Source organism: Physcomitrium patens, chromosome 10 (assembly GCF_059467195.1).
Source record: "Physcomitrium patens ecotype Gransden chromosome 10, ASM5946719v1, whole genome shotgun sequence".
Lineage (NCBI taxonomy): Eukaryota > Viridiplantae > Streptophyta > Bryopsida > Funariales > Funariaceae > Physcomitrium > Physcomitrium patens.
The window spans coordinates 2,589,625-2,612,906 of record NC_143419.1 but is presented as its reverse complement, the minus strand read 5'-3'; the positions used below and the strand labels follow the sequence as shown (position 1 = coordinate 2,612,906).

General features: G+C 32.6%; 1 protein-coding gene across 1 annotated transcript; it reads left to right on the top strand.

Moving 5' to 3' along the window:
* Positions 1-18,708: 18,708 nt before the first annotated feature.
* Positions 18,709-22,407, top strand: LOC112287249 (uncharacterized). The gene is made up of 8 exons (XM_024530076.3): positions 18,709-19,034; positions 19,508-19,577; positions 19,717-19,940; positions 20,045-20,205; positions 20,366-20,632; positions 20,793-21,019; positions 21,352-21,459; positions 21,697-22,407. The coding sequence occupies exons 2-8, from the start codon at positions 19,516-19,518 to the stop codon at positions 21,893-21,895; spliced, it is 1,248 nt and encodes a 415-aa protein (XP_024385844.1). The 5' UTR covers positions 18,709-19,034; positions 19,508-19,515; the 3' UTR covers positions 21,896-22,407.
* The last annotated feature ends 875 nt before the right edge of the window (positions 22,408-23,282 follow it).

Below are 23,282 nucleotides of genomic sequence, written 5' to 3'. Positions count from 1 at the left end.
TTGAGGGTCAATTTACATAGGTGCCAACTACGATATAATTATAACATGTCTGTAATAAATTTGTAATAAGATCCATAGTCATCTACTTCTAATGTGCCATATGTAGCAAAATTAGATGTAATAATTTAAGAGATGCTATATTGTAAGTTTTATTACATTGACATGATTTATAAGAGTACAAAAAAACTTCAAATATCATAATCCAAACCTGCCTAAGAGCATGTCATTGAGATCTATTTTAGAATCTTTTCTCGTCCTAGATGTTTAAATATTGGGATGTCATATCTCTCTTGAAGTATATATGTTTGAAGTATAATATTATTGACTATATAAATCTGCTTCTTGAAATAGAACAAGTAATCACTAAAATTATATTCTTGATATTGTATATCATCCACTTTTAGTCAATCGCTAATCATCTTAAAATAAGCATCTCAATGCATAGCTTCTTTCCATTTTACCTCTTTACTTAAATTTGAAATGACACTATTAATAGTAGTAACTTCTACCTTATCTCTCGATTCACCTTTCAAGTCTGGTCTCCGTAATAAGCTATTTGGCATAGTATATTGTTGCCTTTGCTCTTATTCAAGCTGTATATCAAAAAATTGCAACTGTTCTTTACAATAATGATGTCATGGTTTCATATTTTCTAAATAAAAATTGTATAGCAAGGATCAATAGTCAGTCCAAACAACCACTGCTTTCCTTACACATAGTATCGCCACATCTTTGTGGTATATATAATTCCTAATTGCTTTCAATTATGTATAAAGTAATTGCACTTTGCCCTTCTAAGCTTGCATGATTCATATACCATAAGTTGAAGGTCCATATCGAAGTCTTATTAAAGGACCATTCCAATACCAAAGTCAAAAGCATCAATATTAAATGTATGAGAGGTTGGAAATATACGGTTGCAATATTAGAGCAATAATGAATGCATCTTTCAATCTATCAAAAGTGCTTTGCTGCTCCAATTTCTATTCAAATAGGACACTCTTTTCTAATAGGTTTGTCAATGAGGCAGTAATGTATGCAAATTATCAAATAAAATGGCAATAATATCTAGCAAGGCCTAAAAATGAGTGGACTTCAAAAGCATTCTTGGAGGTTGGTCAATCCTCCACTACTTTTATCTTATCTTATTCCATATGCATGCCTTTGAAAGACACCACATGCTTCAAAAAGATAACTTTTGACTTCCAAAGTTTACATTTTGATTACTTACAATAAAAGCAACATAGTATTTTTTGTAGGTATATACTCTTTAGGGATTTTATTATATAAAAAGATATTATCAATGAAGACAACTATATATCCATCCAAAAGGTCTCAAAAAAATCTATTCATGTGACCTTTAAAAGAGACTGAAGCATTGCTAAGGTTGGAAGGTAAAACCAGCCATTTGAAATATCAATAGCATATATAAAATATTATCTTTTTTACATCCTCTTATGTAATAGGTGTCTATCAATAGCCACTTCAAAGATCTAATTTAAGAAAGATGGTCGCATCTAAAAATTAGTCAAAAAGATCATCCTTGTATAGAAGTGAATATGCATTCTTAATAGTATACTTATTGAGGCCTTGAAAGTCAATGCAAAGGTAAAGTCCACCATGCTTCTTAGATGGAAAAAGTACATGTACTCCCCATGGTGATGTGCTTTCTCAAATGAGGTCTTTTTCTTAGAGTTTGTTGAATGTCTTCTATAGTTCTTCAAGTTCTTTTGGTGCTATGTAGTAATTTGGTTGGCTTATTGATTTGGCTCTAGGAAATAGTTTTATTTGAAAGGAGGCACCTCGATCAAGAGGCCCGCTAATAGGTAGGTTAGATGAGAAGACATTCTAATATTCTCATATAAATTGATGTACTTATTCTATTCCTTTAGTTGTCTTCTCTACCACTAATGTAAGATTTAGAACCACCATATATAATAGTTACTTTTGCTATATTTACTTCTTTATAAGGGTCGTCCCTACAAGTAAGTCTTTGGTTGTAAATTATCTTTCCTCTTCACTTGATATGGAGGTGTTAAAAGTCACCTTGCATCCATCATCTTTAAAAGAAATTATCTTTGCTATCCAATGAACTTACTTATTTCTTATCTTTAACCATGGCATATTAAGAATAATAACATATCTTAGCTTTGTCATCTTGAATCTCTCTCTTAAGATATATATATCAATCAACCTTAAGATTTTTTCTTCATATGTTTCACTCAATATATTCTCTTGGTCATCTACAAGGTATATGCTTTTTCTCTTGATTATCTTAATTTTAATTCTAAGTCAACTAGCAATTTCAGTTGAAATGTAATTTTTTGTATAGCCACAATCTATAAGAACTCAACATGGTTGTCTTGTTAGTAGTCCCATTAGATGTACCAATTGACTCTTTTTATAGTTGTCTGAGGCCATACCATTTGTCTTTGAGAGACAATAGCTATTTTCAATATTGGCCTTTGATGCCTTTATTGGAAAGCCTTGTTTTCATACTTTGTTTCATTATTGACTTGGTGAATTTTGAAACTATAAATCTGCCTCATTTTATTGGTGCTAGACTTTTGACGTTTTGGACAATCTTTGATTTAATGGCCTCACTCTTGATAATAGAAATATGTCAAGGACAAGAACATGATAAAGTCAAATAAACAAGTGAGACTTCTCTCACAGAAAGATGACAAAATAGAAATAACTTATATGTATATTAAGAAAGAAACTGGAATGGCTATTGCCAAAAGCCAAAAAAACTAGAGACCCTTGAAACTAGACTTGAAGCAAGAAAGGAGTTGACAAGAGTGAAGAAGGCTTCACTCTTGTCTCTATATATACTATCTTACTAGAAGCTATGTGGCGACATTCTATAGGACCTCCAATATGTGTTGACTTTGTAGGACACATGCCTTGACTTACAAGGCAAGTTTTTCTATATGTAGATTATATAGTTAGCTTGGTCTTCAAGCTAACATCATATGTGGCACATGGCCAACTTGTTGACCATGTTTCTAATTCCAAAAAATCTATTAAAGACACCTATAAAATCAAAGTAGCATCTATAAAGCTTCTAGAAAGCTTTCATATCAAATACTATAGAATTAACTTACTTTTATCTACTTTTACTTACTTCTACCTATTTATATATGTAATTACTGGCTTACATGCATATGTCCGTGACATTACCTCTCTTTCTAGAGATGAATTCCATGAGGAGTGGTAATCATATGTTGAAAAAATCTATGATGCGACAAATTATATTTGCCACATACTCTGATCTTTGTTCTCTTCGAAGATGATTGATAGGGCCTCTCAACCATCAATAGTGTCCCAAAACAAGGCGAGAAGACCACCCAGTTATTTGATCATTGTTGAGGCCTTTATAACTTCCTTCGAATAAAATATTTGAAACACCATCAAGAGTTGTTCCTACCTCTAGTAAAATCACCAAACATTAGGAGTTCTTTCTAAGGTCGTGATACCAAACGCATTGTATTTCATGATTTATTCAAGGAAGAATATGTCGTTCTAAAAGATCTTCATCTCGATTGCATTGTCTTGAAGGTTGTGACAATCGTAATGTCTCATCGGGCAAGTTAGCAAATAAAGGCTCTTGAGTCAAATCCGTTGGTTGTTGGTTCTCTATCTCCTGAGCATCACAACTACAAAGAAGCTATAAACAAGGATTGAAAGTAGAATGTTATCTTACCTAGATCTTGTTTCTTTTATAAAGAAGGTTTTCATGTTGATTTTGATGGATGTCATTGATAAAAAACCTCCACCGTCTTTGCTGCATTTGCAAGATTCTTTACTAATATCATATCCACACCATATAGAAAATCGATGTTTATTTTGTAGAAGAATGTACCATGTTATTGTAAGCAAACTCTGCCAATGGTAAAAGAATTGTTCAATCATCTTGTTAATAGTTAATGGTACATCTTAAATACTACTCCAAAACTTGATTAATACGCTCTGTTTGTCCATCAGTTTGAGGATTGAATGTCGAAGATAATGTTATATCCACTTTTAGAATCTTGAAAAGAATTCGCCAAAATCTTGATACAAATTGAGTTCCCTTATCTGATATACTATCCTTGGATAATCCATGATAGCGATAGATATTATCAAGAAAGAGCTTAGCTATTTCTTTACTTATGATAGATTTTGTACATGATACAAAATGTGCCATCTTGATAAAACGATCTACTATCACAAATATAGAGTCATAAGAACTTGAGATTAGAAGATCCGTGATGAAATCCATAGAAGACCATGGTTGTTCTAGAATGGATAATGGTTGAAGAAGTCCGTAAGGTCAATGACGAGGAGTTTTTGATTTTGAGCAAACATCACAAGATTGTACAAAATCTTTGACTGCTTTCTACATTTGTGGCTACCAAAAATCCATAGATGTTAGTTCCAAAGTTTTATTGTATCCAAAATGTCCTGCTATTGGAAAGTCATGACGAGCTTGAAGAACACGTAATCGAGCTTCACCTTCTGGAACACATAGGCGGCCCTCAAAATATAGTAGATTCTTCTTGAATTCAAACTTGGAAGTATCATGAGACTTTGAAGGATTTTCCTTAATGTCATGAATAAGAGGATCAAAAGACATACTTGACTAAACTTTCTTAATGAAAGTTGAATCAACAATTAGTATTGATTTCATTGCTCGAAGATGAAGATGCTTTGGCTTCAAGAGAATTATTTGTTGTTGATCAAAAGCAGCATCTCTTTCCTTTGGTACAAGATAAAATCATCTAGAGAGTATATTTGACAAACCTTTTTATTTTCTTGGTCGATAAGTGATCTTGAATTTGAATCTTGACAAAGACATACTCCAACGAGCTTGGCGACTATTCAAAATACGTGTTGACATAAAATATTCAAAGTTCTTGTAATCCATATACATTATGACTGGGCTAAAAGCACCTTATAGATAATGGCACCATTCTTCAAAGTAATCTATGATTGCAAGAAGTTCTTTGTCGTGGATCTTGTAGTTGATCTTGACTATTGAAAATTTTCTAGAATGAAAAGCTACTCGTTGAAGTTTATTATCTATTCCCATTTGTGACAATATGGCACCTAAAGCAAAGTTTAATGCATCTATTTTTATAAAAAATGGCTTAGAAAAATCAACACGATACAAGATTGGTGTAGAAACAAAGGCTGTCTTCAAAGCTTCAAATGCTACTTTTGCTTCTTGATTCCATTGAAGTTTGTCTTTGTAAGTCAAACGTATAAGTAGAGCTGCAACTTGAGAGAAGTCTTTGATGAAGATCCGATAGTAGTTGACAAATCTCAAAAAGCATTGGACATCTCTTACCGTTTTTGGGATCTTCTAATCCATAGTAGTTTGAACTTTCTTAAGATCCATCATAAGTCTATCATTTGAAATGATGTATCCTAAGAAGTCGACTTGAGTAGTATAAAATACACACTTTTCTATCTTGGCATAGAGTCCTCTATCTCTTAGTTTTTGTAATACTTGATGAACATGAAGTTCATGTTCTTCTGAGTTCTTAGAATAAATTAAGATATCGTCTAGATAATAGATAATAAAATCATCTAAAAACTCCCAAAAGACATCATTCATTAAATGTTGGAATGTTGTTGGTGCATTTGTAAGTCCAAAAGGCATGATGTTGTATTCGAAATATCCATACCTTATTCAAAACGTAGTCTTCTATTCATCTCCTTCTTTGATGCATACCAAATTGTATGCTCTTCATAGATCTATTTTTATATAGATCTTAGCTTGATTCAATTGATCAAGAAGTCCAGATATCAAAAATAGTGGGTACTTATTTTTGATAGTGATTTTATTGAGTCCTCGATAATCAACACACATCCACAATGATCCATCTTTTTTCTTCACAAATAAAATTGGAGCTCCTACTGGAGATTTGAAATGGCGTATGAAGTTCTTGGTCAAATTTTCTTCAATATACTCCTTGAGTTTAGCCAACTCATATTGAGATAAATTGTAGATTAATCTAAATGGTTGTTGTGCTCTTTCTTGAAGGTCAATTGATCAATCATAGGGACGATGTCCTGGAAGAGTATCCATATTATTTTTTTCAAATACATCTTGAAAATCTTCATATTGGCTTAAAATGCCACTTGAAGTCTTTCCACCAATAGAAACAAGTGTGGCATAAATGACACAAGGTGATCCTTCTTTTGCAACATGCAAGAAAATACTTGTATCTACAAATATAAGTTTAATTATACTAGGTTTATAACTTTCTACTTGATTAATTACACTCTTAGTTATACTTTCAAAAAATTCAAGACTACGAGAAGTCCAATCTATTTTAGGATTATATTTTTCTAGTCATGATAAACCTAAAATGACTGGATTAGAAAGAGATCTAATGATATTAAATATTATAAAGCTACTATGACCATTAGTTGCTATTTTTATAGGAAGGGCTTCATATCTTCAGGAGAATAATATCTCTTAAAGACAACGGATGACCATCTATGACTTCTACATGAACAGGTTTAGTTTTCTTTACTAAAAATATGCTATGTCTTTTAGCAAATTTTTCATCCAAGAAACATGTTGAGGCTTCTGAATCTAGCAAGGCAGAGGCTTTGAGATGTTTAGGTCATAGAATACCATTTATCATAAAACAAGGAGAGGGTTCTAAAGAGAAGATAGAATCTTTACTAGGCATTGTACAAGGTTCCAGCCGCACGGTTCTTATTGTAGCAGGACAAAAAAAAAATTCAACATGCTATCTCTATTAATGGTCGTACTCCTCATTTTATGATTGCATCACTTTTTTGAGCAATGTTGACCAATGTGCTTAGGTTCTCCACAATATAAGCACAATCCTTTTTGATGATGACAAGTCTTTTCTTGCTCAATAAGAGGTTTGAAATGTATTGCAACAATTTGCATATCCTCTACTTTCAATTGTATGTGTTGAAGAGATGTTGATATTGCTATTGAATTATAGTAACATTGAGGTCCACTTATACAGTTCTTAGATCGAAATTCAAAAAGGCAATTATCGCACTTTATAGCAAAGTCAATTGCTTGACTCAATGTTTGAGGATCATGTAAATTGAGCATTAATTTTTTTATCTCATATTATAATCCATAGAGAAATTGGCTAATAAGTGTAGCATCATCTCACTTAATATCAGTTGCAAGTTGTCAAAATCGTGAAGCTTATAATGTTACTGATCGATTGCCTTGTCGTAAAATATGGATCTTATTGGTTGCAATACAAATTGCATCATGTTCTCCATACATGGATCAAAACTCTGCCAAAAAAGCCTCTAGATTATCCAATATTGAATCTCGTCGTTCAAGAAAAGATGAAAACCATGACAATGCTAAACTTGAAAGAAGCGTACTAATGAATCTAACTTGCGATCTTGGAGTTGGATAGCTTTGGGATTGAAGTTCAATCACAAGTTGTACTTGATTGATAAATCCTCTAAACTTTGATTTGGTGCCATCAAACTTCTCGGGTAGAATAATTCTTGGTTCTCTAACACTGGAAGGACGTTCCACCATAGGAAAAGGAACATGATTTAGTGCAAGTATTGAAGCAGCTCTAATCATTTCTATATCTTCACTTCTTCCCAATCTTGTTGCTCTTTTTGGTGGTAAATTGAGTTGATGCATCGCAAGCATTAACTTCCTCAATTGCTCTTGCATTTGTGCTATTGCACTCTTCATTTCAGCAAGTTTTGCCATAATAACACTTAGAAAAGAGAAGATGTCTAATATCGCTCAAGACAAATAGAAGAGAGGACTTGAGAACAAAGAAAATACTAAAAAAAATATCAATTTAGAAGAGGGTAATCTGCAACTTCTAATATGCTTATGTCTTATCAAAAAAAAAGGATAATCCACTTTCAATCAAGATTAGACAAAGCTCTGATATTATAAGTGCACTCTTGTCAATCTGTCAAGGATAAGAACATCGTAAAGATAAATAAAAAAGTGAGACTTTTCTCAAAGAAAGATGAAAAAATAAAAATAACTTATATGTATATTAAGAAAGAAACTGGAATGGCTATTGCCAAAAGCCAAAAAAACTAGAAACCCTTGAAACTAGACTTGAAGCAAGAAAGAAGTTGACAAGAGTGAAGAAGGCTTCACTCTTGTCTCTATATATACTATCTTACTAGGAGCTATGTGGCGACATTCTATAGGACCTCCAATATGTGTTGACTTTGTAGGACACATGCCTTGACTTACAAGACAAGTTTTTCTATGTGTGGACTATATAGTTAGCTTGGTCTTCAAACTAACATCATGTGTGGCACATGGCCAACTTGTTGACCATGTTTCTAATTCCAAAAAGTCAATTAAAGATACCTATAAAGTCAAAACAATATCTATAAAGCTTCTAAGAAGCTTCCATACAAAATACTATAGAATTCATTTATTTTTATTTACTTTTATTTATTTCTACTTATTTATACACATAATTATTGGCTTACATGCGAATGTTCGTGACAAAATACAATCCCTTTTGTACCAATATTTGTTGTTTTTGTGGTGTCAATGATCCTTGTAGGACATTTATCTCCATTGTCATACATCTTCTTGTCTTAAAATCTCAATTTTAGCCTAACAAATGTCAACTCTCTTCTCCTTGAGGCTTTTATTTGTCCTTGTAAAGTAGCTATCTAATCTAAAAGGTATTGTATTTGAGTCTTGATTTGGGATTGATCCACCATATCTCTCATGCTATAATTTTTCTGCTGGATTCTATTATTATAATACTTTCTCACTTCTTGAATGATTTTTTAAGAATAGCTTGTAGTAGCTTCAATATAGTATCTAGTATAATAACAACAACTAACCTTGGTCAAAATGATGACTATCGACATACTACTAAAGAATAGTCTAACACTTACTTTGATATCAATGAAACAAGATTGATCTACTTCAAGTATCCGAGATCCTTCTAATTTATAGAAATATGAAACCTCATTACAAGATAGGACAAATTGGACTAGAATAAAACTAAACAGAAGTAAATAAAATAAGACACAGAAGAAAAAATTGAGCAACTAGAATTAGAACAAAACAGAACAAAATAGGAAGATACAAAATCCAAATGTATTAAGAGAAAGAGTTCAAAGCCATACTTGACCAAATACTCCAAAAATCCTTAGCTAATCCTATTTATATTTTGTTCTACCACCCTAGACTTTCTAGAATATTTTTAGATGATGGATCCTACTTCAATAACTACCTTAAACTTCTTTTAGAAGGTTCTATGGTCGATTCCACCTAAATAACCTATAACAAATCATAGATGCTTTAAATATTGTTAATAGTAGCACAATAATTATAACAACATAAGATTGAAAATGAATATAAAGTTAGGTTCTAATATTCATAAAATAGTGATTAAAAAACTTAATGAATATATTAGTATAGAATTAATTATTTATTATTCTTATAGATATTAAGTAGAATTGCTTAAAAAATTATTTATAATAAAAAAAAGATTGCTCAAGCTTACAATGGACTTTTTTTGAGCTCAATACTTTTAGATATATTTTTAAGAGAAAAAAAATCAATTTTTTTTAAAAAAAGCTTTATTATGGTTAAAATGAAGAATTTTTTTGGATATAGCTGAATCAAAGAATGACTATAAATTTTAGAATATTTTAAAAATAATCTTTGATTTATTTTAAAATAAAAAAATATATATACTTTTAAATATGTGTTGTTATTTTTGTCGTAATGTGTGTCTACATTGCACATTGAAAGAAAGAGCATCATACATGTATATTAGTAATAAAAAAAATTCTATAGATCAAGATACAAATCTTATAATGGATAAATTTAATCATAAATTATTAGTAAAAGTAAAAAATAATAGAATTAGAATGATGCATGAGTAATTACAAGATTAAAAAAATCAATTTTTTTAAAAAAATCTTTATTATGGTTAGAATAAAGAAAAGATTTGGATATAGCTGAATCAAACAATGACTACAAATTTTAAAATATTTTAAGAATAATCTTTGATTAATTTTAAAATTAAAAAATTTGGAAATGATTTAAAATCAATATGGATTGAAATTTTTTATTTATTTGAAAAACCTTAATATGAATTGATGCTTAAGTTTGATAACATTTTCAAATAAAATAGGTAATTTAATTTCTATAATAGAATTTAACATTCTTAGATGCTTAAATTTGATATTACTTCTTTGTGAATTAAAAAAATATATTTTTTTTAACAAAACTTATTGAGAATAAGCACTTGATATTGATATCATTATCGAAAGAATTAAGAGATCTTATATCTTTTAAAAATATTGATATAAGTGGATATTCAATTTTGATATTATTACAAAAAGAATTAAAAAATCTTATATCTTTAGATAATTTTTTAGAATAGAAGAGCACTCAAGTTTTATAATATTATCTAAAGAAGCAAAAAATATTATATCTCTGACTTAGCATAAAATAAATAAGTGCATAAATTTAATATTGTAGTTTCAATAATTTAAAAAAATAATAATTTAAACTTTTTTATATAAATTAGTATTAAAGTTTTTTTAATGATCAAAACAAATAATCTATAATAATTCATTATTTGAAATCTTATATTTTATTAGAATTTCGCCTCTATTAAAATGTTGTAATCTATAACAACAATACAATTAGCATTGACTATCAAACATTCATCAATTTATGTATTAAAAAAATTATGTTGAAGCTTAAAACAAAAAAGATTTAAAAAGTTTAAAACTTCAATAACTAGTCGAATTGTCTTTTTTATTTGCAATGTAGTAGATATGCACCTTCTTGAAGCAACTTTAAGTTAGATTTACTTGGCATTGAAGGCCTTATTATAGAATTAAGATGGTATTATATTCTTATCTATAATTAGTGTGTATCATACTATTTATAAAATGCCTTTGAAATATAAGTTCTTAATTTATATTTTATATTACATTAGTTAATAATACACTTTAATAAAAAAAATATTTAAAATAATAAATACTCTATAGTATATACAAATTATAGATGAATTTTTTGCTAACTATAATGGGCATTACACACAGACTTAATTTATAGCCAATAAAACAACCAAAGAGTCCTATTCAATAAATAGTGCATATTACATTAATTATAAATACTTACCATTCAAGTTTACACATTAATTATAAAATTAATATAGTTGGGATGTTAAGAACACGATTTTTTGTTGTAAAAGCCATCAAATAGATAAATTTTATAAAAAAATTTATAATTTTATTAGATATATATTTTTTAAAAAAATCTTAGGTAGAATTTAAAAGTCAATTATACAAATTTTTATCTCAAACTTGTATCATAACACTCAATAAGTATTATTATAAATATTATTTATTTACATGTACCAATTCTATGTTACAAACTACAAAAGTCTAGATCTTGTAATAGTCCAATTTGTAAATAAGCTATGCTATAGTTATCCAAATATTTTATATATTTGACATGGTCAAATATTATTTATTAATCTTAAAAACCTCTTCTTGGTTGCATTTAAAAACCAAATCCTTGACATGCTTTTATTATCTTCAATATAAAGATTTTTTATTTTTCTTATCTAAAGAATTTTTTACCTTTAATATATACACATGATTACTTGATTTGATCAAATTTATAATTATTTTAATAAAGTCAAGTTTTGAGAGTACTTTAAGTAGCAATACTAAGTGGTGAAACTTCAACAAGATGAATATCTAAAATAATTTGCACACAACAAAGAATAACTTTATATCTAAAAATTAAATTTTTTATTTTTTTATTATTTTTTCTAAAAAATAACTATCTAAAAAACCATTCAATAGGCTCTATTACAATCTTTGAATATATGGCATCAAAATTCTCAAATATACAATTACTTATTAACTTCCTTGATTTGATTACAATGATTGTATTTTTTTTTTTTTAACTATCTTTAATAAGATAGTTCAAATTGCAAACATAAATATGGGAATTGGTTATTTTCTTAGAACCTTTATCACAATATAATTTGGTCAAATAAAAGTCAATACATTCTAAGCCTTAAATCAATGTAGAATCACATAGACATTTTTTAACAACTACAAAATGATTATTTGCACATCCATTTCACAATCTTTATTTACATTGTATATGCACCTTTCTTACTTCTAACATTCACAATATTCATTCTATATTGCATATGTTGTATGCATAATAAGTACCAAAATATAGTTATATATTATTCTTGATAGTAGATGTCCTTCTTTTATATCTTATATAAGTAACAATTTTTATTTATTTATTAAATCTGTAAAGCTTATTTATATTTTTATTTTATCTACACATTTATAAATATTAATATTATAGAATCTTATAGATGTTAATATGTATTATTTCTATTATACAAATATAATTGATTATTGACTTTCAAGAATTATGCTAATTTAAAACTTCTTTATAAGAAAATTATACAAGTTAGATAAATATTAAATATTAAATATTAAATATAAGCAAGCAAAGAGATTTGTTGAAAAAGACTCTTTTACATCATTTTTATTAAAAAAAAAAATATTCAATTCCTAATTCAACCTTTAATATGATTTTTTATACAAATAAATGTTGAATACATAAATTAGTTGATCACTTAGATATAAGACATGTAGCCATAACTACTATTGCAACTTTTATAACATTTTATCTATTAGACTTTAGAGTCTAATTTTATGATTATTAATAATAAATAGCATAAAGATTGACTCAAAAACTTTATTATTATTATCTAAAACTTCTTACTTAACATAAAAAATATGTCCAATTAATATTTTATATAAAAGAGAAAAGTCAATACCATACAAATTCTATTGGTCTAATATATTAAAATAATACTATTACATAAAAATCTAGAGGAAAAAACATTATTCACAATACATAACTAAAAAAATATATACAAATTATATTAAGATAATTATGGCATAAAAAATACTATTAATTAAATTTATATATGATAGTATAGTTTATATTTAGAATATTTATAAAAGATAATCTTTTAAGAATAATATAACTATTTTTTCCATCTAACATAGTTATATTTATTTCTTTGACTTGTATAACTTATTTTTTAATAAGAGGTTTAATAATAACTTATAGTAGACATTAGCAAAAACTATAAAGTTATAAAACTAAATATTTATATATATAAAATATTTTACTAAAAAACATAGAAAATAATAATATACCTATATATTTATTTAAAATATTTATTATTTTTTCAAGATATTATACTAAAAATTAGTAAATAAATTAATATTAAAAAAATAAAGTCTTTTATATTTAATTTAGATATGTATGATGAATTATTTTCAAAACTTAACCATTCAAATAGATGACTATAATAAGAAGACCAAAGAACGTGAAGTAGATAATAAGATTAAAGATTTTTTTTTAAAGTTCTTAAATAGGGATTAAAAATTATAGTACAATATTTTATTTTAAAACTAGTCCTACATGTTATAAGTCTAATTTTAAAGTTTCATCTTGTAAATATGATATATATATATATATATATATATATACTAAAAAACATTATTGTACAAAAAAACAAACAAATATAATTTCTATTATTATATAAATATCAGTATAATATTTTATACTTCTAATAAACTAAAATTCGGTTTATTTTTAATCATATAATTGTAAAAATGATTATTGTTTCTAATCTTGATATCAATATAGAAAATGTAAATATTTTCATAGCTTACATCTTTAAAATTCTAAGGATAAAAAATTCTAATATATATATACATATATATATAAATAGATTTTTAATAATATTTTATTAAAAATAAAAATTGGTTATAGATTGATGTTTATTATGAAGATTACTATTGAGATTTATTATAAAAAATAAATTACTCATATGAAAAAAACTAACACTAAGTCAAAGTATTTTAGAGATTAATTCTCATTAAATAAATTAAAATAAAATGTGTAATGCAAAAGTAGAGAGAAATAGTCTTATTTGTCTTTGACAAATAATTTGTAGGATTTTGTTGCATATTTCAACTCTAGATCTTTCCATTGTCACTATTTTCAATGACAGCATGAGATTGTTTTGGTCCCTAAAATTAATGCTAGATAGGCCACCACCAACATTACTAAATACTTAATTAATGGTTTAATCCAGTCATTTTACCAATTTATGATGTCTTTCAATTCAAGGTTTGAGTTCATAATGAGTTAATCTTCATTCATATTCGTCATTCCTATCTTTGACATAGTATTGAAGTTATATTCTTAGAAGGTGAGAGTTCAATTGACATGCTTGCTAGTCAATATATTGCTTACCATCAACCACTTCAATGACTGATGGTCAATTCAATAAGAAAATTTAGACTTGGCCTTTTTGGATAATATTTTATCCATAATGACATCTTGAAGTATCTAATGATATTTCACCAAATCACTCACCTTGTAAGATATATGATTTTGAAATCAAAATATCAAAAGAAAGGTGGGTGAAATATCAAAAACTGTATCACTTGCTTTAACTCTCTTCCTTCTTTGATTCTATACCACACAACTCTTTGAATTTTTCAAATTACGAAAATATTAAGTGATAGATCAAAAACTTAAAGATGGTAATGAAGTTTGAACAATGATATTTTGGATTTGATACTTCAAGTGATCTTGAAAATATCACTAATCAACCTCCAATTATTTGGTTTTGCAAATACCTCAAGTCTGAATCTCTTTAATAGCTAATGCATTGGATTAGGCCAAAATTGCATAGCCCTGATAGTCTAAGGGCATTGCTAACCAATTTTCTACTGAAGTAGCAATTGGCCACCAAAATCCGCTCTTGAAAGTCATTACAATGCAACAAGAACACCAATTCCGCAATTCGAACACATCCCAGCTTAAGTAGAAGTTATGAGCAAGCAAAGAAGCCTTTGCTAGCAGTTCGTGACAAGATGGAAACTTGTAATAAACTTTTACTTGGAGATTCAGGATATTGAAATTATTGACTGGTGCTCGACCATGATATCTTCACTTTTGCCGACTCTTGCAATCAACAGTTCCTCGGAGAAAGTGAACGTGTTAGAAGTCCCAAATGAAGCCACGACCTCAGCTGAAGACAAGCAGCCAAAACTTATCCCTGGTCCACAAGCACATGCATCTTGACAAAAGTGTCTCTGTAGCGGAGTAACTTTCTCCACTTAGTCTCATGTTTTGAACTAGGTTGGTGGTAGTCCCCTACCCATCCTATGACTGAAGGCAAAAGACGACGAAGAGAAGAGGTCTAGCATCACCCAGGATATCATTGACATGAGCTTGGGTTATGAAAAAAGGTCTAAAGCTCGAGAAGACGCTGAAGGCTGTGTATATAGAGTTCTCCCAATGCCCCATCATCTTGCCAGCTGCAGTTCTGAGAAGAACATAATCTTTGCACCCGATCGATGACTCTGTTTACAGAGCAATTTTAGTCGTTCATTCCTACAAACGAATTCAGTTGGAAGATTATGAAGAAATTCAATAAGGTGGGTCAATACAATTTGAAGCCTGTGTAAATTAGAGAAGTTGAGTAATTTTATTTCACATCTTCATGGTCTCCCACTTTTATGCTCCAACCATGACAAGTCTACCCTATCAATGAGCTAACACATTCTTACTCAATTTTTTGTATTTTGATTCGTAAGCAATTTCACAAGCACTGCAATCTCGCTCATGGCAGGTTTCTTGGTGTTGCTGTCTTCAACCCCCGAGTACAGAACTGTTGGAGCTATTATACTCCTGATTACCCTCCTCTTCTGCCGTCACCTAAATTGGAGTTCATGCTGAACCTTGAATAGTGATGACTGAACATAATCAATGTCTATTACAGCTCTTACTTAGCATCAAAAAGATTTGCAACTGCTTGGTTCGTGAGGTTCTCCACTGAATTCTTCATCCTGTTGTCTGCAAGTGGATTAATCGAGAATATTCAAATCATTCATGCCATTCCGCTTCATAGTCGATGACTTTTTAAATGTTAAGTAATGAAATTTGTAGAGTTTGAGGACATTGCGAGATAATCCAGGTCTATGACGCTGTGAGGTATGCGTCTGCAATGTCAATCGGGGTAATTGAACTCACTTACTCCTTGAAGAAAGTCCCACCTGGCTTATTTTCTTCATGTTCACAAGTAATTTTGCAGCTCTTAATCAACGTCATTGGAAACTTCTCGTTGACTGAGGGTTGCCTCTGAAAAGGTGCAACAAGAGGCTACGAGACAATACCATTTTAAGGGAGTAATTACACTTAATTTTTTTATTTGATGAGTCGGATCACCAATCGACTAACTCAGCTGTATCATTAACGACATTTGTTTCGAAGCAGAGACATTGTGATGCAAATATTCAGGGTTTCTTACTGTTCTGTACCATTAGGTGCACTCAAAAGCATTACAAAATGTGTTCCGTGCAGCCATTTTAGGGTAGCTATTTGTCTATACAATGTTTCAAAAAAATGAGCAGCAACTATCGATTCTCACATGCTGGATGTACATGTGACAACTTTTTCTTGTCTTATGGGGCTTGTGATACAAATGACTGTTGAAATTTCACAGGTTTCAGGTTTGATCACTTGTCCATTGACAGCTTTCGCAGACTACCTCTTTCCATATTCGATTTTCAACTTTCCTATTCAAATCCAAGAGCATTGCTTCACACTTAGTCGGAAGCAACAAATGCATGGTACTTCTGAAGATCTTCCTCACCTGATCTTGAGCTGAAGCTCACAATCTCTTAACATTGGGCATTTTGCACAAGCAGACTCAAGAAGCTTGAAAGTGATGAAATTGAACGAACGCACTTCAAACTATGTCACGTTATCTCGCACCCATTTGATTTCTTTCCACATCTGAAGCTGCATTTTGCTGAGACAAGCAAATTTGTCTATTCTCAGAACTGCGAAGAGTTTTCTCACTCAACTTCTCACTCTTCGCAGTTTTTCCAGATTTCAGAATAGTTCTGAGAACAAACCGACTCTCAGTCGCTTCAGTTAGCAACAATTCACACCATTTATTAAAATTAATTAGCTTTACATAATTCTCATCAAACTAAACCATAAAATAAAATAAAATCCTTAAAAACATCTTCACAAGGTCAGTTTAAAATTTTAAAAAATCAAACCAAAATAGTCATGGGCAATTGTCCTACACATGGTTGTTCAATCACAAAAGAGTTACATGTAGACTTGGACACACAAACATGAATAGTTGGTGTGTCCTCCAATCTCCATAATTACAAGATCACTAACAATCACCAAACAATTATCCTACAAACTAGGTTTGTCACATGGCAAGCACCCATCCCACCAAGCATGGAAGAAAACAAAATTATTAAAAATGGTGGGCTCCATCACTCCAAGCTCAAAGCCAGGCTCATTATGTGCAAAGTACAAGAAAAGATACCCATATCTCTAAAAAAAAATAGTATTCATTTCATTGCACGCAACCCAAAATAATAAAAAATAAAACAATTTCAAATCATATTTGTACATAGAACATCAAAACCAGAATCTACAACTACCATACAAACACCCACACAAAGACACACCTTCAGATATATATATATATATATATATATAATTGTTAACGTTAGATTTCGAATTGATATTGCTACATCTGACATGACCTCTACAGAATTTTAATTGATTAAAAAGCAAGTTTCTACAATTAAAAAGCACGTTTCTACGTTTAGGGCGAGTTTGGCATCCCAATTTTGATCTATAAATCTAAAATTGGAAAAAATGAGTTTTTTTGTGTTTTTGGCAACCAAAAAAATGTTAATAAAGAATGAATAAAAAACAAAAATATAAAATATAATTTTAAATTGGACAATTTTCTACGAGGAGATCACGTGGGGTGTAGCTATTTCAATTTGGGGGATGTAGATTTCAACAATTCTCTAAACATAAACAAGAGTGAGGGGGCACGTGAAGCTCGCACAAGCCCAACAACTAACAGGAAACACAAACCGACAACAGCAGCAACAACCGTGCGTGACGACGACGACTACTACATGGACCGCGAGCTCAAGGGCCGCACACTGCGAGGTCGAATCGCAGGAACCCACATCTGGTTCTGCATCATGTCCCTCGGTTGCGATGCCGCAAGCACGAGGCCATTGCAAGGTGGTTGGAACCCTGTCACATGCGTATCCCACGCTGGGACACACTTAAAGAATGCTGCTGCACGCGGTAGGGTGCGATTCACCGCCACCCACAGAGTCGTCAGCGTAGCGTGGAGTTGCCTCTTTCTGTACAGCTCTGACCAAGTTTCTGAAAAAAATTGCTCACTTTTCCATCGTGGCCTATCCGGTGGCGTGACTATGAGCTTGCGGACCCCACTGCATCTTCTTTAATGTTGAGTTTTGTCCTCTCTCTGACTAGCTCCGACAGGTTCACTTGTGGTCACCAGTTGTAACCCGAATGAGCTTCCTCTGCGGCTTCTCGGGTGCTGCCATCTGCTTGGTAGTCGCCGGTTGGTATGGTGATGGCATATTATATTGTATTCTTGGTGTTGATCCTCGTTTAACAACGTATGATTGGTTGCGACTGGTTTGACTTTTTTGGCGCCATGTGTCAAGACTCATTCCGGGACTTCGGTGGAAGCCGGGTGCGGAAGCGTTTGATGAAGGAGGTTGTTAATTCCAAGTGGAAGTTCAACTTATTGCAGTAGTCATGTGCGGCAAACAAAAGCAATCGGTTGCTCAGACGGTAGAGGGACAGGGACCTGTCGTAAAAGGAAATTGGCTGTGGAGATACGGATAGTTTAGCTGCTACCATGCGTTGCGCATGGGGATAAGTCGGACCTTCCAAGGCTGCAGTTAGACGTCAATACGATCGGCTGGGAGTGGATCACAGTGTTTGGAAACACTTTGGAACACCGATGTACTGCTCATGTTGGTTGCAAATTTACATTCTTGCTTCGATTAATTGTGGTGCTGCAGGGACCCTTTTGTTTTCCGGAGCTCAGAAGTCTAAGTTGGTCTGAAGCGAGGTAACCTTTTCTCTGTCGGAATTTAGTGATGGCAAAACCTTTGCACCAAATTAGTTTTCAGCGTGAAAACTCGTGTCTTGTCCTCTTGCCTTAGTTTGTAATCCTGGAATGCCAAGCTGGGAGACGATTGAACTCTTTTTCTTTTCTATTTCCTTGTGATGCCCCCATGCGCAGTTGTCTGCTTTGACAGAAAACACGAGCATTTAAAGCAGTCTACTTCATGTATAAGTTTTGGTGACACTTCGCGTGATTTTTCGTTGTTCGACAGAGTCGTGCAGACAAGTTCCGCCTCTAAATTAATCCCCGTTAATTGTTATTTTTAGCCTTCCAATGATCACTTCAGTCTTCTAATTGTAATTTGTTTATTTATATACCCTCAGAACTTTTCCTATCCTGGATTTTGGCTTCGTTTCTGCCTCTGGTCCCGCTGAAATTTTCCCAGTTTTTCTCACTTAGTTCATGTACCCACCCAGGAGGAAAGATGGCGAAAGGACTGCTGCCGCTGCTGCTACTGTTGCTCACTGCTAGATTGCGCTCGACGTGGTAACGAAAATCGGAGTCTCGGCCATTGAATTCTGTTCCTGTGCTTTGCTGAGATTAACTCCACAAATTGGTGACCAATGGATACACCTCTGGATGGGACCGTAAGCTGATGTTGTGCTTTTTGTACGTGGATAAACAGTTGCAGCCTGACAAGGACCAAAGCATGCTTGGATGAACTCAGCGGAGCAGAGGGATACACGGTGCTCATGGTCGCTGACCCTGGCGAATTCTCGGGAGTTCCAGAAGCTGTCCACTTCGAGGAGTCGTTGCAGAATCCGGTGTACATTCCTAGGGGCTCATTGCTGTGCCCTCGTGTCACTGTGGGAAAGTTGATGGGCCAACCCACTATTGTTGCAACCTCTGGTGCGCATAGGAATTCATGACCTCCTTCAGTCCATCGCAAATCTCCAACGACACGCAAATACCCGCACTGCTGTTAACGTCAGTTTACGATTGATTGGTTGCAGGCATTGGTCCAACAACAGCTGCCTTGTGCGCCATCGACCTCGCGAAGTGCCTCGGATCGAGATTTAAGGAGCTAATTTACGTGGGGACATCTGGCTGGTCTGCTGCTGTGGGTGGTATATTGAACCCTGACAATTGCGAGAAGGCCAACCCGACGCACAAAGTATGTGTGGGAAACTATAGTTGTCAGCACCAGGAAATCGACTTTTAATGTGTCGAGATTAATGAGCTTGGGTTTTTTTGTTTTTTTTTTCTCTTGTTTTTACTTTTTTTAAATTAGATTTTAAGAATAACTCTTCAATTGATCCGCTACTACTTTGCAGATCACGCGTCTCGGCGATGTGTGCGTGACTCCCATGTCTATGAACTGGAACTGCAAGCTTGCGGATTGGATCGGCCAAGCGAAGGGTTACCCGGACTTGTGCTTCAGCCCTGAAGAGATTAATGGGCCCACCGCCGCTTACCTCTACGGTGACTGCATCTTCGATACCCACACAGCAGGAAGCCTGGCTTTGGCGGATGAGATCCTCGCAGCTTCCATAACATCCAGCAGTATCAGGCAAGCGCCCCTGCGAAACACCTTTCTTCAGGTAAATTGATTCGATTGCCATCGAATATTATCACTAAAAACCCCTTTCTCTACTTTCATACACGTTTTGCTTCCTGAAAGCAAGATGAGCTCATTGTGGAATATATCTGACGGGCAGTTGAAAAAACGATGCTTGAAATCGCTCCATTCCGGTATTGCAGGAGTATGAGCAGGAGTACTTCGCGTACATCAGCGCCAGTACGAACAGAACATATAACTTGAACTCCAAAAAGACTCCGACTGTGTATGATTACAGGCAATGTGTGGAGGTGGATTCGCAGTTTTTCTACTCGGGAGTGCCGTGGGAGATCACGGCAAGGAACTACACAGCACTCACCATCAACCAGGCTTTCAATTCCTCAGTCACTCCGAAGGACGTTGTTGCAGTGTGAGTACACAAACTCACACCAAACGTTGTTCTCTCGCTGAGTCGTAGAGAGTTCGGTAAACCACATGATACGCCATGATAAGAATTGGTACCCAACCTGAAGAGGATGTTGAGTAGAGCGGCTTTCAAACAGAGCCTCGAACTAGTCTATAATATTTTTAGAAGAAACGCCATTTTACTGTTCATGGCAGGATAACTAGAAAGGAATCAGTTAGGTTTTGAAACGGTTCAAGTGATCTGCAATCCATTGGTTACGAACTGCAAATTAATCTTCGAACCGACAGGAAATGTGCGCATCCACATTCTATTCATGCTCTGAAAACGTTATACAGGTCTGCCATGGAGGCTGTTGGTGTAGCTCAAGCTATCGACGCATATAACGCCCTCAACGCTACCAAGTCCAAGATCCCTTACGTGTTTGTAAGAGGCAACTCCGACTGGTGAGCCCCAACTAATGGTCGACTGAGGTCCCATTCCTTTTTTCAATTTCCACAAGATAGTCTCTCGCAACAATGTTTCCAATTCAAAATCCTGAATCACGCTTCTGATGAAATAATCGTACACACAGACACACACAGAGAGAGAGAGAGAGAGAGAGAGAGAGAGAGAACACCATACCTTCATTGAACCATTTTGAAGCTAACGTGGGACATCTCCTATTCTCCTGTCAAACGCAGGCTTCATCAACCAGTGACGAAATCTGCCAACGGGACATGGACCCACGTCTCACCCGAGCTGCCCACCGTCTTCACCGACGGCTACCGATACGCCATCGCCACAACATCGAATGTGGTGCTGAGCTTGATGAGCCAGCGGTGCAAGGAGCTCACGTGGTCCACTAATTCCTTGTGCGTGTACACCATCGATTATAGCTAAGCTTGGAGACCGAAAGGGCTCTGTGAATTTGAACCCAGAAGATGCAAAGTGGACGCAGGCTAAGCATCGACAACTCCTCGTCTGTATCGACGATGAATTGTGCTCGTGGATCATGGCGTCGCCGCAAGCTAATCGTCCATGCATCGCTGCGTTTCGTACCCACAACGCCGCATTGTGACGACGATCACGTCGTCGAATTAGGGCTTGAAGGCCTAGTCGAGAGCTTGAGCTGCAACTTAGGCTCTAGGCCCTGGAATGCCGATAGGGCTTAATAAGCAACCCGAGGATGAACTTCATCCACGAGTTTCATTGGAAATTTGCTTCCAAATTCATTCAGTTAATACACAACAATAAATAGAGATTAATCCTTGGCCAATAGTGAGGATGTTCCTACTGATTATGCAATTTAACACGATATGCACCTAGGTATTTATATGTCTTAGTCAGCATATGAAGCCAAAATAAATTATTTCTTTCATATTAATTTAAGAGGTTTTAAAACTTTGCGTGAAGCACAATGCTATCTTGAAATTTCTTCATCTTCAAGTCTTTCTTAATTTTAGTATCTGCACAATATTCTATTTCTTTTTTGTATGGGATTTGTAATAATCCTCCTATTTTATAATTTTGCTGAAAATAAAATCTCTTAAGAGATTTTATCAAGATGTCACCTTATTGATATTTATTGAGAATAAATTTCACTTCTATAGTTCCATCTTATAACTTTTCTCTTACATAATGATGTTGTAATTCTATATATTTTTTCTTGCATGCATAACTATATTATTTGCTAGTTTGATACAACTCATGATATTATCTTGACTATACATATTTATTCTAATAATTATGTAGATAATATGAATAGGTAGAAATAGATAAAAGTAAATAAATTTAAGAATATCTTGTAGAGAAGCTTTTTAAGAGCTTTATAGATGAGATTTCACCTTAATATATATTTATAAGTGATTGATAGGTTGAAAACCTGGCTAATAAGTTAGTGTAATATTAATTCACTTCGGGCTTTTATTCAAATTTGAAGACATCCAATTAAAAGAATATTACTCTTTTAAAACAAATACAAAGTAATTCCAAAATAATCCATTAAAGTCTTCATATGTTCTTTAAATGAAACTAAGACACTATCAAGCTTCAACCTTGGGTATAATCATTTGTGTAGAGTCATAGACATACTCTCAAGGATATTTATATTTATTCTAGTAATTATCTATATGAAAATAGAAATAGAAGTAAGTAAAAATAGATAGAAGTAGATTAATTTTATAATATCTTCTAAATAAGCTTTTTAGAAGCTTTATAGATACGATTTTAACTTTATATGTATTTATAGTTGACATTTAGATTAAAAATCTAGTCAACAAGTTGGACA